Source organism: Carcharhinus amblyrhynchos, chromosome 7, assembly GCF_965287045.1.
Source record: "Carcharhinus amblyrhynchos chromosome 7, sCarAmb.v2.hapA, whole genome shotgun sequence".
Taxonomy (NCBI): Eukaryota; Metazoa; Chordata; class Chondrichthyes; order Carcharhiniformes; family Carcharhinidae; genus Carcharhinus; species Carcharhinus amblyrhynchos.
The window spans coordinates 20,608,111-20,621,167 of NC_137330.1; the positions used below are offsets into that span (position 1 = coordinate 20,608,111).

The 13,057-nt window shown below is 43.8% G+C and overlaps 1 protein-coding gene across 1 annotated transcript in view; it reads left to right on the forward strand.

The window, feature by feature from the left end:
• Positions 1 to 13,057, forward strand: part of hmgcll1 (3-hydroxymethyl-3-methylglutaryl-CoA lyase like 1) — a 121,291-nt gene that overhangs the window by 18,671 nt on the left and 89,563 nt on the right. The window contains exon 4 of the mRNA XM_080193240.1: positions 9,786 to 9,881. Within this exon, the coding sequence (XP_080049366.1) occupies positions 9,786 to 9,881 (96 nt within the window). The remainder of the gene's footprint in view (positions 1 to 9,785; positions 9,882 to 13,057) is intronic.

Sequence of the window (13,057 nt, forward strand, 5' to 3'; positions counted from 1 at the left end):
CCGAGACAGCAATCCCCACCCTTGTTAATGTCTCCCACCTCTCTGGCGTGATGTCACTCTCGAGGTGTTTACACCAGGTATATAAATGTTGGGAGTTGGCGTGGCAGCATTGAGCAGTAGTAAGAGGTAACTTTGATGGAGTTGCAGCCCCTGGAGTACTGGGGAGGTTGGAGGCAGGGCCTGGAGTTTTGCTGCTTGCTATGTCGAGTTTCCGACTGATGTTCAGGTTCAGTGCCCTGGCCTTGGAGAGTGGGGTAGGGTGGGACACTTAACAGAGTGTCTGCAGCCACTGTGTTGTTCCTTTGTCCTGGTAGTGGGATGTGGTGAGAGAATGGGCTGAGTGCTGGGGTTTTAGAGAGTTGTGGGAAGGGAGTGGGAGTGAAGTGCTGCTTGAGGGCTAATCAGTTCAAGCAGCTAAGACCATAAGATATTGGAGCAGAATTAGGCCATTTAGCCCATTGAGTCTGCTCTGCCATTCAATCACAGCTGACATGTTCCTCAACCCCATTCTCCCACCTTTTCTGCATAGCCTTTGATCCCCTGACCAATCAAGAACCTATCCATCTCTGTCTTCAATACAGTCCAAGCTGGAGTGCTCAGGTTAACATAAACACTCATGCTGCATGTACTCTGCAGTGAATGGAAGAGAAGCCACCTTGTAATAATTAGGAATCGTTCCCTGCCCTCGTCCTTGATCTGCAACACATGCCTGGAAGGGGATGTTGTAATTGCACTCATGGCAATGGCTTAAGGGAGCTTAATGGTCACACCCGCACACTTTCCTTACTAGCCATGTTCACAATGGCAATGATGTGGGTATGCCGGCGTTGGACTGGCGTAAACACAGTAAAAAGTCTGACAACACCAGGTTTTAGTCCAACCTATTTATTTGATAATATACTCACAAGCTTTCGAGGGACACCCTCTTCGTCAGGTGAATGGAGAGTTCTGGCCTCAGACAGAGCATATAAAGCACAGACAGTTTAGAACTGCCGGATCCAAGTGGAGAGGATCTCCAAGAAGATTGCGCATATCGACACAGACATCAAGTTTTTACAGAGATTCTAAACTGTCTGTGCTTTATATGCTCTGTCTGAGGCCAGAACTCTCCATTCACCTGATGAAGAGGGTGTCCCTCGAAAGCTTGTGAGTATATTATCAAATAAATAGGTTGGACTAAAACCTGGTGTTGTCAGACTTTTCACAATGGCAATGGCAGGCAGACTAATCAGGTGATGAATGGCACCCCAGATTGTGTTGCCAGCCCCCACAAGAGGGGGTACTGGACCCAGTGAGAGATTGTGGGGTGGTGCTGGGGTAGCTGCAAGCAATGACATGTATCTATCAATTTTTCCCTCTCTAATCCCCACTGTGCAGACTGGATCTGGGACTGATTGATCTAGAGCTGGCCACCATGGCTGCAGCTGAGGAGGACGAGGTGCCAGTGGTGTGGCGGGGATGGAGGGGGGTTGGGGATGGAGGGGGAGGCCACTGCAGGAGCGGCCAGAGGCAGGCCCTTAGGAAGGAGGGGAGGGGGCTGCTACTGAAGGCCAGGAGGTGGGAGAACAGTCTCCTGAAAAGGTGGCCAGAAGGAGGAGGATGCAGAGGCAAAGACAGTACCAGATGAGGCATTGATTTGAGGGGCTGTTGGAGGTTATGTGCTGTCGTTGACTCAGACTATCCAAAGACACAGTCCAGCACTTGTGAGAGGTGCTCACACACCTGGCACCTGAGGGGAGGGGAAGCCACCCATTCCAAGTGCAAGTAAGGGTGACGGTGAGCCTCAACTTGTATGCAACAGGTTCATTTCAGGTCTACTGGTGACCTCTATGGAATATCCCAGGCTTCCGTCCACGGATGTGTTCACTAGGTCATAAATATCCTGTATGCCTGGGCAGGCCAATACATCAATGTTGATGTTGGGCAGGCTCAGCAGGAAGCCCATGTTGGGGTTTCTCGACCATTGCAGGAATGCCCCATGTCCAGGTGGCAGTGGACACACAGCCCTGCAGTCCCCACAAGGTGAGGAGCAGCCAATCAACCGCAAGGGTTTCCATTCTCTGAATGTACAGATTGTATGTGACCATCGCATGAACATCACGCAGGTCTGTGCACACCACCCAGGGCGTGTCCACAATAGCTTTGCGTTGAGGCAGTCGGACATCCCTGGACTCTTTGAATGCCAGCCCAGGCTGCCGGGTAACTCATGGGGGATGAAGGTTACCCGCTGAGGTCATGGCTGATGATGCCTGTGCGGAGGTCTGAGATCAAGGCAGAGACATGTTATAGTGAAGCCCACGCTGCCACTCAGAGTGTAGTGGAGTGGTGCATAGGCCGGCTGAGAATGCAGTTCTGCTGCCTGGACCATTTAGGGGTGCCTTCCAGTATGACCCTGTGTGTGCTCACACATCATAATTGTTTGCTGTGTCTTGCACAACATTGTGCAGCAGCAAGGAGACTAGCTGGTGAAGGAGGAGGAGGAAGAGGAAGAGTGCAACAGGGCAAAATGAACATCCTGCCAAATGAGGAGCCAGAGGATGAAGACCTGCGGCAATGGCAGGTACGCAGCAGGTCAGGGCTGTGAGAGAGGACTTGGTAGCAGCCTGCTTCAGATAGCAGGTGCTGTGCAGCATGGGGACTGTCCCGAACACACTTCCACCACACCCCAGGAGCCACTGCAGCTGCCACGCCTCCACAATCCCGAACTGGGCCCTTAACCCTTCCCTTTCCCCACCCGCTGTTATCCCATCCCCTCTCGTCCCACCACTGAGAAACATAACAACAATCGGTTAAAGGGCCTGGGCTGGGATGGGTAGCGAATCTTTGGTGGAGGCCGGAGGATGATGATGATGATGATGATGACTCGCTGTAAGGCACACTAGGATTCTGCCGCTGGTGTCACTCAGGGCTGACTCCTACCCTTTCTCCAATTGCACAGTGCCACCTTGGCTCACACAGCAGTAAAGGTTGGGAACACCAGTATGTGGGGCAATGGGTCAGGGGTGGCATGACAGGAGGTCCAGTTTGACTAAGGGTCTGGTAGATGGTGGAGAAAGTCGGGCAAGTTCTGTAACATTTGGCCCAGTTTCGCACAGCTTAACAGTCAGCACCTCAATGCATGGGATTGGGGAACACTCAGCTCCATGGGGAGGGAATCAGAGTCAGGTTAGTCACTGCTATGAGGGGCAAATAACAGTTTGTGTTCTTAACAACATTTAACAAAACTTAACCCTGACTACTGATGACCTTCACCCATGCCCTGTTAGTGAACCTACAACTTCCTAATCTTGTGCGGCTTACTGCTTCTTCTAGGATGCACATCAGGGGTGAGGTGTCCAGCTGTGACCCATACCCTGCTGTCAGTGATGCCCTTGGTGGCTGTTCCCGAGGTGGCCCGAGACCTGGGGGATCCCAGCTGACTTACAGATGACACTGATGTTTCTGTGCCACCCTGTTCGTCCAGCTAGCCCTGAGATGCTTGCTGGTTTTCTCCTTTGGGGAAATAAGAGGGATTGAATGCATGAATATATTGAAATGCATAGGGTGCAGTGTGTACCTGAGTTTGTTTTGGCCGTTTTGGGGAAAAGGGTCACCACTAGGGGTGTTGAACTGACGGGTGGGGGTGGAGAGAAAGGGGTTGAATGCAGTTCTTGGGTGGGGGAGGGGGCTATTGTTCGATGCCCTTCAGGCATGGTTTGTCCAGCACACCTGCAGATTTCAGAATGGGATGCCTACACACCCTCACTGCCCAAAGGTGGTCATTCAGTTTCTTCTGACACTGTTCCCTGGATTGAGGTGTCAAGATCTTGGCAATAACTGACACCTCCTCTCACAGTGCCTTTGTGGCACGACCCTTTGGGTGACAGCCCTGAGTGGAGAGCAGCAGGTGGCGCCTCTCCTCCACTGTGTCCAGCAGGTGGGCCTGGTCACCTCGGAGAACATCAGGACAGGTTTTTTTTTCCAGCCATCTCTGACTGCGACTGACCACGTGTCCATTATTGCAGCTTGTATACAGCTCTGATTTGTTAGTGGAGTGTAGGTGTAATCAGTTTGGGCCAATCATGGGCTGTTAATAAAAAATCCTTGCCAGAAATGTAAAGGCAACTTGGTTTCAACGGAGGGTGAGCCAAGGTGTTCAAGATTCTCATTCGACAAGGGGGAGTGCTCGCAGGCAGAGGGTGCTATTTGTGTCAAAGGCGGCAGTGAGGCTGTGTGCAATGAGGGGGTGGGAGGGGTTGGTGGGAAGATGGGGTGCTCGTGATGTCCATGGAACGGGTGGGGGGAGAGACATTGGAAGGCCAGCCTGAGGGGCCAGCAAGCTCATTGCTGGGAAGTCTGTTAGAGATCGCCCAGAGATGTGCGCATGCACGGGGTCTCGCTCATTTTGTCGATTTCAGCCTCTTTGGTGGGACTAGGCCCCACCCCCTGGCTTTTAATGACAATCGTGCTAGTGGCCTCTGCGGTGCACAGAAGGTGGAAGATTCATTTTGGGGAAGACACTGGAAAATCCAACATGATTTACTCCAATTTTCATGCAAGTTTGACATTTACAATTTGTTTAGGAGAATTCCGCCGAAAATGTTTATTCGTAGCAAAACAAAATTGAAATGTGAAGTGGAATTCACCTCTCTCTTCCTCTTTCTTTATACTCTGTTGTTGCAGTAACATAAATAGGGTTCCCAGCAATATTTCATCATGTGAGTATTTAAATCATATACACTTTTAATGCCAGTCATTTTACACATCACTCTGCCTTGGCCTTGCTTTCAATTGATTCACTCCATTTTACCACACTTTTCTCCCTTGACACAATGTTTACTTTTTGCTATATTTATAAATTGCACATTAAAAGGGAAATTGCATGTGAACTGAACAGAGGTTTACTTTAGCCAGTGGCTTAACTGGAACCATATTCCTGCTTCCAAGAACATTTTGCACATTCTGAAAGGATTGGGAATCATCTGTTTTAGTTCACATCGCATGTATTAGATTGCAAAACCATTCTGTTTTCCTTAATTATAACTTTCTTAAAAAAAAACTGTGATCCTTAACAGTTTAGAGATGTTCTGATAGACAAGGGAATTAAGGGTTATGGGGAGAAAGCGGGAAAGTGGAACTGATCCACTTCAGATCAGCCATGATCTTATTGAATGGCGGGGCAGGCTCGAAGGGCTAGATGGCCTTCTCCTGCTCCTATTTCCTATGTTCCGGTTCTTGCTATTTGTATGACTTACGAACAAGGAGCCATTTGGCCAAAAGTCTGCTCTAGTGTTAAATAAGATTGTGGCTGATTTGGTAGTAACCTTAAATTTGCAAGTCGCCTGCTCCTGCTAACTCTTCAAACCCTTGCTTACCAAAATTCACCTCTGCCTTAAAAAATATTCAAAGACTCTGCTTCCACCACCTTTTCAGAAAGAGAGTTCCAAAGACTCACAATCCCCTCTGAAAAAAATTCACCTGACCTCAGTCCTAAATGGATGACCATTTATTTTTAAACAGTGATGCCTAATTCTAGATTTGCCCACAGAAGGAAACATCCTCTCCACATCCACCCAGTCAAGGACCCTTAATGTTTTATGTGTTTCAAATTACCTCTTGCTCCTATAAACTCCAGCTGATACAAGACTACCCTACATGTCCAAGTCAAGGCTCATAGCCTTTTCATTTTGAAAATTAATGGTGCCATAAATACCATACTTGTCAGTTTCCTCACCTACTTTTACACTAAATAGAACATAGAACATTACAGCGCAGAACAGGCCCTTCGGCGACCAGTTAAAAAACAATGACCCTCTAACCGAAACCAAACCCTTTCCATCCATAAACCTATCCACGGATCTCTTAAACGCCCCCAAACTAGGTGCATTTACAACTGCAGCAGGCAGGGCATTCCAATCCCTCACCACCCTCTGGGTAAAGAACCTACCCCTGACATCCGTCCTATAACTACCACCCCTTAATTTAAAGCTATGCCCCCTCGTGCTAGCTTTCTCCATCCGAGGAAAAAGGCTATCAATGTCCACCCTATCTAAACCTCTAATCATCTTATATGTTTCAAAAAGGTCCCCTCTTAGCCGCCTTCTTTCTAATGAAAACAACCTCAAATCCCTCAGTCTCTCCTCATAGGACCTCCCCTCCATACCAGGCAACATCCTGGTAAACCTCCTCTGCACCCTCTCCAAAGCCTCCACATCCTTCCTACAATGCGGGGACCAGAACTGCACACAATACTCCAAGTGCGGCCGCACCAGAGTCTTGTACAGTTGCAACATGACGCTGCGACTCCTAAATTCAATCCCCCTACCAATAAACGCCAAGACACTGTATGCCTTCCTAACAACCTTATCTACTTGATTCCCAACTTTCAGGGATCTATGTACACATACACCTAGATCCCTCTGTTCATCCACACTATATACCTAGTTATTTCAATTACATAAATTATTAAATTGGCCTACCTACCTCAGTTCAGATAACATGACTTTATATGTTCCATGCAGAATCAAATCACTTGCAGAAATTATTTATTAAATCATACGTTAGTTTGGAAAGTAATCACCTTGAAAGACAAATATCTCAGTTTAAGCATAGATTGCCCCGTCATATAAGATGACCCAATTTTTCCAGCCTCAGAAGTCAGTTTTTACAAACAGTCAATGCACAATTGACCCCCTTTTTTTGGCTATACATATTAGTAGTTCCCCTCAAACTTGCACCTCACAAATGCATGTTACCTTGCAACCGGGTGAAAGGGATCAAACGGACAATACAGGGTAGTTTTGTTAGGGTGTTTCGCAGGATGGAATCTATGGTTTCAAAGCTTGTGTTTTTTGTGACAGACTTAAATCAAGAGAGAAATTGAGAAAGGAAACTAACCCTTCCAATTTCTAAGGAAACTAAGACTGACACTGAGATTGGAAACCAAATCTTCTGAGTATCTGGAATTGGTTGAAAGCATGTAGAAGAACCATCATTATTTGGATAATGATTCCAGTGATGCAGTACAGGCAGACTGAAGAAGGCACAGATAGATCCAGAAGCTGAGAGGAGGCAAATATATTTCTGCATCTATTTCTGTTATCTGAAAATGAAATTGGTGGATCTACACCCTTCAAACTACTATAAGCAGAGTTGAGAAGACTCTGCTGATGTATGCTATTTTAGATGAAGTCTTTGCTTGTGGATTTCGGATTGGTTATATGTTGTTGTTGACTAGGGATCAGGCTAAATCTGAGAAGTCGAGGGGCTAAAAATTTTCATGAGAAAGATAAGAGTTTTAAAGGATGTTGTAACTAATTGTTGACATGGACTGCCAATTCAAGTCATAATATCTATCTTGGTTGTATCTGGCATTTATTGTGTAATGTACAGTTTGTAATTGACCATAATTTGCCTGCTAATTCATGTTTAACTTGCGTTGATTCTGAGATTTAGAATATAGCCAGTTACCAAAGATATTATTAGTGTTTGCTTTGTTTGACTCTTGTAAAAATGGTTTTTGTCTAAATTGTGGCTTCATCCTTTCAGTAAAATAATTGGAATTTTGAATTTCTTCTTCTTTAAAAGAAAATTACTGGTCTTGACTGAGATCGTAAGAGAAGGATTTAAGACAAGTCCACACATAGCAGACTGCATGTATGCAAATGACAAAAATAAATTAATCTTTCACAAAACCATTGAAGTATGAAGCTGATTTCAAGTTAAATGTGTAGCATGGGTTAACCTATCAAATAACTGTTACAGCGAGGGAATTTGGTGTTATGTTAAAGCTGCTATGAGAGTGGAAGAACATGCTCAAGATTAAACATGCCATGAGAGCCTAGACTATCTTGAAAAGTGTGTTTCGGAATGAAAGTTGTCAGAAGGGATACATCATCATCAGAAATGCAATGCATACTTAAGTGGGTCAGATCAAATTCTGAATTCCAGAGAAGTAGCTGGTTGGTTAGCTCCTTCGTGGAGTGAAAATGCAGAAGGCCAAGATTACTCAGAGATGACCAAAAGACCTCAGTGCCAAAATAACCAGTTTCCTGTGATTTATCATCAGGCAGGAGCAAAAATACGAGCAGCCATTATCCACTTTAGCAACTATGAATTTTGAGAAAACTGGAGTACCAGAAGGAAACCTTTGCAGACACAGGAAGAATGTCAAACTCCACACAGACAGTGACCCAAGGCTGGAATTGAACCTGGGTCTCTGGCATTGAGAGGCAGTGGTGCTAACCACCATTTTAAAGTATGCAAGACTAGTTCAGACCAGTATTTTCCCTTCCCCATTTTACTGTTTTTTCATTCTGGCGTGGATTAGGAACCGCTGTCTGAGGGCCAAAGGACTGTGAATCATGTTCAAAGGATTCCCCACTTTACAGAAGATTTTCTAAATTAACTATTTTAAGAAACTTTCGATTACCTGGTTAGCTTGAGTCAGATCTTCTCCTGTCTTGATATTTTGAAAGTATTGCTGACAAGAGTCTACCTATTATAGAATCATAGAACCCTATAGTGCAGAAAGAGGCCCTTCGGCCCATCGAGTCTGCACCGAACACAATCCCAAAGCCCTACCCCCATATCCTACATATTTTACCCGCTAATCCCTCTAACCTACGCATCTCAGGACACTAAGGCGAATTTTTTTAGCATGGCCAATCAACCCAACCTGCACATCTTTGGACTGTGGGAGAAAACCAGAGTACCCGGAGTAAACCCACGCAGACATGAGGAAAATGTGCAAATTCCACACATACAGTGACCCAAGCTGGGAATCAAACCCAGGCCCCTGGAGCTGTGAAGCAGCAGTGCTAACCACTGTGCTACCGTGCCGCCTGGTACTACTCCTGAAGCAGTTTTATAAAAACGGTGGCCGCTGAGACTTTAAACTAATCTGAGAGTTGATCCCGAGTTACCTTACTGCAGGAAGCAGTGGATTGGCTGAGGACAAAGATACATGTATGGAAACATCTTTCTAGGATCTCTCTTGTATTCCTGGTAGGATAATGGGATAAAGGCAGGAGGATTAGTCACCAGAGGACACAGATTTAAGGTAAAAAAGCCAAAGAAATGATAAGGACAGTGGAAGGAGGTTTCAAGGGAATATAGGACTACCCTATGCAGTCTTATATATCTTTTAATTTTGGCATTACTCTGCTGAACGTATACTGCGTACTCGCCAAGACAAATATATCTTTTTATCTCTTTTTAAAGTATTTTTTATGGTTGTAACAACTTAAACTCTTTGGACTTCCAACCTTCTTGGCCAATTCCATTTTTTAAAATTATTTTTTCATATGCCCACTAATCTTTGCCATATTCTGTTCGTAGATCTCCAACTCTCTCCTCTCCTCCACAATTCCTAGCTTCTCACCATTTCGAGAGTACTCAGTGGTACCAAATGGACATCGTCACACTGTCCCAACTTGAATTCCAGCTGCCACAGTTTTCTCATCTATTAAATCAGCCTTGAATCTTTCTGCACCCATCTACATTATTTAATGGGCCATCTAACTTGGTGTCGTCAGCAAGCTTGGATGTATGGCTTCATCAACAATTCCTTGGAAGGCAGCATCATTCCTGCCTGGAATCCTTACCCATTGTCCCTGCTCTCTATTTTTCACCTCCTAATTCAGTCCCTGTCTATCCCAGTAGTTCTAGTTCAGTTCCATGTGCTTTCAATTTTGTTAATGGTTTCTTCTGTGGTACTTTATTACATTATCCTTGTTTATATCACTAAACACTTAACAGAACAAATTTTTAAAAATTGTGTATATTTGTGTACTTGCTTTTGCCAGTTGGCTGATCACACTGAAGTCATGCAAGGTATAAAGAAGTATCCACAAGTATGTTATCCTGTATTAACACCAAATCTCCATGGATTTCATGCTGCAGTAAGTATAGTTTTGTTGATATTATTGATTTCATGAATAGATTGAAGTAACGTTGTGTTGTTTGATGAATTTTGATCTTATGCCTGCACATATGGTGAGTAGTTCGGATAGGAATTTTCCAATACTGCAACAATGTCTCCAAGTTTAAAAATCAAGTACTCTTCTTGGAACTTTATTTATGTATATTGACTCTATATAACAGGGATTATTTTGATACTATGTCTAAATTGTTGTATTTTGCTGAGGACACCTATAGGGTCATGCAGTGAGATGAAGTGTAAATAAGCAAATCCTGACGAGAAAGGGTTATTGTTTTTCTGCCTCTTATTACTGCCACTGGTTCCAAAGCAATATGTTCGCTGTAGCAACATTAAACTGACTGTGTGGAGTTTGCACATTCTCCTCGTGTCTGTGTGGGTTTCCTCCGGGTACTCCGGTTTCCCCCCACAGTCCAAAGATGTGCGGGTTAAGTTGATTGGTCGTGCTAAAAATTGCCCCTTAGGTGTCCTGAGATGCGTAGGTTAGAGGGATTAGCGGGTAAATATATAGGGATATGAGGGTAGGGCCTGGGTGGGATTGTGGTCGGTGCAGACTCGATGGGCCAAATGGCCTCTTTCTGCACATAGGGTTTCTATGATTTCTATGATTCTAAATAGAGAGAGAATGAGAAAATAAGAAAAAGGAAAGTGATAGACACTGAAATGTTTGCTGTAATTTGAATAATTTCACAGTTGCACAGCAAATGAAGTTCATAGCATTTAGGAGGTATAATTCTACAGTGGATTAAGTTTTGACATTTGCACATACTTTCTCTTCACCTCAAATATAATTCCTGTGTGACATTCTGTGACTCATGGGTGGGATTTTATCTTGAAACCGTAAAAGTGAGCCTGAAGTCAACAGACCTTCCCATTGATTTGATTAATTATTGTCACATGTATTATCAAACACTGAAAAGTATTGTTTCTTGCACTCTATACAGATAAACATACCATTCATAGAGAAGGAAAGGAGAGAGTGTAGAATGTAGTGTTACAGTCATAGCTAGGGTGTGGAGAAAGATCAGCTTAATGCAAGGTAAGTCCATTCAAAAGTCTTACAGCAACAGGGAAGACGTTGTTCTCGAGTTGGTTGGTACGTGATCTCAGACTTCTGTATCTTTTTCCCGAAGGAAGAGAGAATGTCCATGGTGCATGGGGTCCTTAATTATGCTGGCTGCTTTGCTGAGGCAGTGGGAAGTGTAGACAGAGTCAATGGATGAGGGGCTGGTTTGCATGGTAGATTGTCCCCCCATGCCGACACTGTAGTTGGGCACCTAAAAACTTGAAGCTGTCGACCCTTTCTACTTCATCCCCATTGATGTTGACAGGGGCATGTTCTCCTTTACGCCTCCTGAAGTCAGTGACAATCTCTTTCGTTTTGTTGACATTGAGGCAGAGATTATTGTTACCGCACCAGCTCACTAGATTCTCTCTCATTCCTGTACTCTGTCTTGTCATTTTTTGAGATCTGAAACACTCCAGTGGTGTCGTCAGCAAACTTGAAAATCAAATGGGAAAAATCAAAATTCCCATGGTCTGTCCCTTGCCCTCTCTGAATCATGTGGAGTGTGAGATGGTAAAATTCCAGCCCATATGTTCTGACATTAACATTTGCAATGGAAAAATATTCTCTCTAGTTGAAATTCCAGTTAAGGAAGAGGGTTAACAGTGATTGTATCAACTGTAGAAATTCTTATCTTGGAGCTCGAGCCAATTGAGGGAATTAACATTTGGACTTTGCAATTCTCTGATTGCCATCTATTAGCTACTGCACTAAGCGGAACCCAAACATGTTAATATTGAATGGCTTTACCAAACTGTAGCTTAGTTATGTCAGAAGTGTGCCTTTAATCTTATGTAGCTCCTGGGACCAGGGCAAATTATTTTCTTTCTTAGAAACCTTGATGGAAATCTTCATGAACTGTAATTTCTGGCATAGGGAAAAGACTTTGATAATCATATCTTGTGGGACACAACCTCGTCTGTCACTTTTTTTTAAATCAATCCTTCAAACAAATTAATGCCTATTGGGACTACTATCACTGATACTCAGACCATCTTAGAATCGGATAAGACAATAATATCTTGGTGGTCTCACAGGCAGTTACAGTGTCAGTACCAAGAACTCTTGCAAGTTAAAACAAAGAATTCCCACTCATTTCTGCTGATATTAGTAACTGGAACACTTTTTTCAATTTTCCACTAATCTCTCTTGTTGCAATTCGGGCTTAAGTAATTTATTCTAAGCCACCTTCACCAAGGAACAGTGCATTTCAAGATGAACCCATAAAGACAGCATCGGAATATACAACACTAGTACTCTAAGGTGAAAACACTGCTCTGAATTCCATCTCAGAACCTACTTATAAAATGCTGGCTATGTTTGTGCTAAGCCTCAACTTTCTAGTAATTATGATGTCAATCCCAGTTTCCACTGCTTTATGACTAATAGTAAAAGTGGGACATAAAGCTGGAGGGCATAGTGTGAAATAAAAGTGCACCATATAACCTGAAAGAGCTCAATAGGTATGAAGGAAGAATATTTGAATTTGTCTGAAACTTATGTGAACTTGTACAGATTTGAGGTGGGAAAATCATCTTTCAGGAAAATTTGTCTGTCCTAAAATCTTTTACATTTCCCATTTAACAGGAAGATTGGCCTGGGTACATATTCTTAGATGAGAACATTGAAGTCTGATTATAACATTCATTGTAGAATGGAAGACCTGTTTGCAAAAGATCAACAGTAAAAATTGAATTAAAATTAATTGAATAAAGTAAAGTGTTGCCCAATCAGTATTTTCATAAAGCATATTCTACATGTCTTACCTTGGAAGTTTGCACAATGACTCACAATTTGAAGCTTCTCTTTATTGTGCACCCCTTTATTATGGAGTCCACTAGAGGTAGACAAAAGCATAGTCAATCGACAAAAGACTTGAATAAGGCACTCACCTGAGTGTTAAATAGGGCGGCATGGGCTTGTAGGGCCAAAGGGCCTGTTTCCTGTGCTGTGCTGTTCTTCGTTCTCTTTAAAGTAGCTGTACTGTTATGTCATTTATTCCAATCAGCTATCAAAGAAAACTAATTTTCTTCTATGGTACAAGGACCATCTTACTCCAAAGGATGGGACTA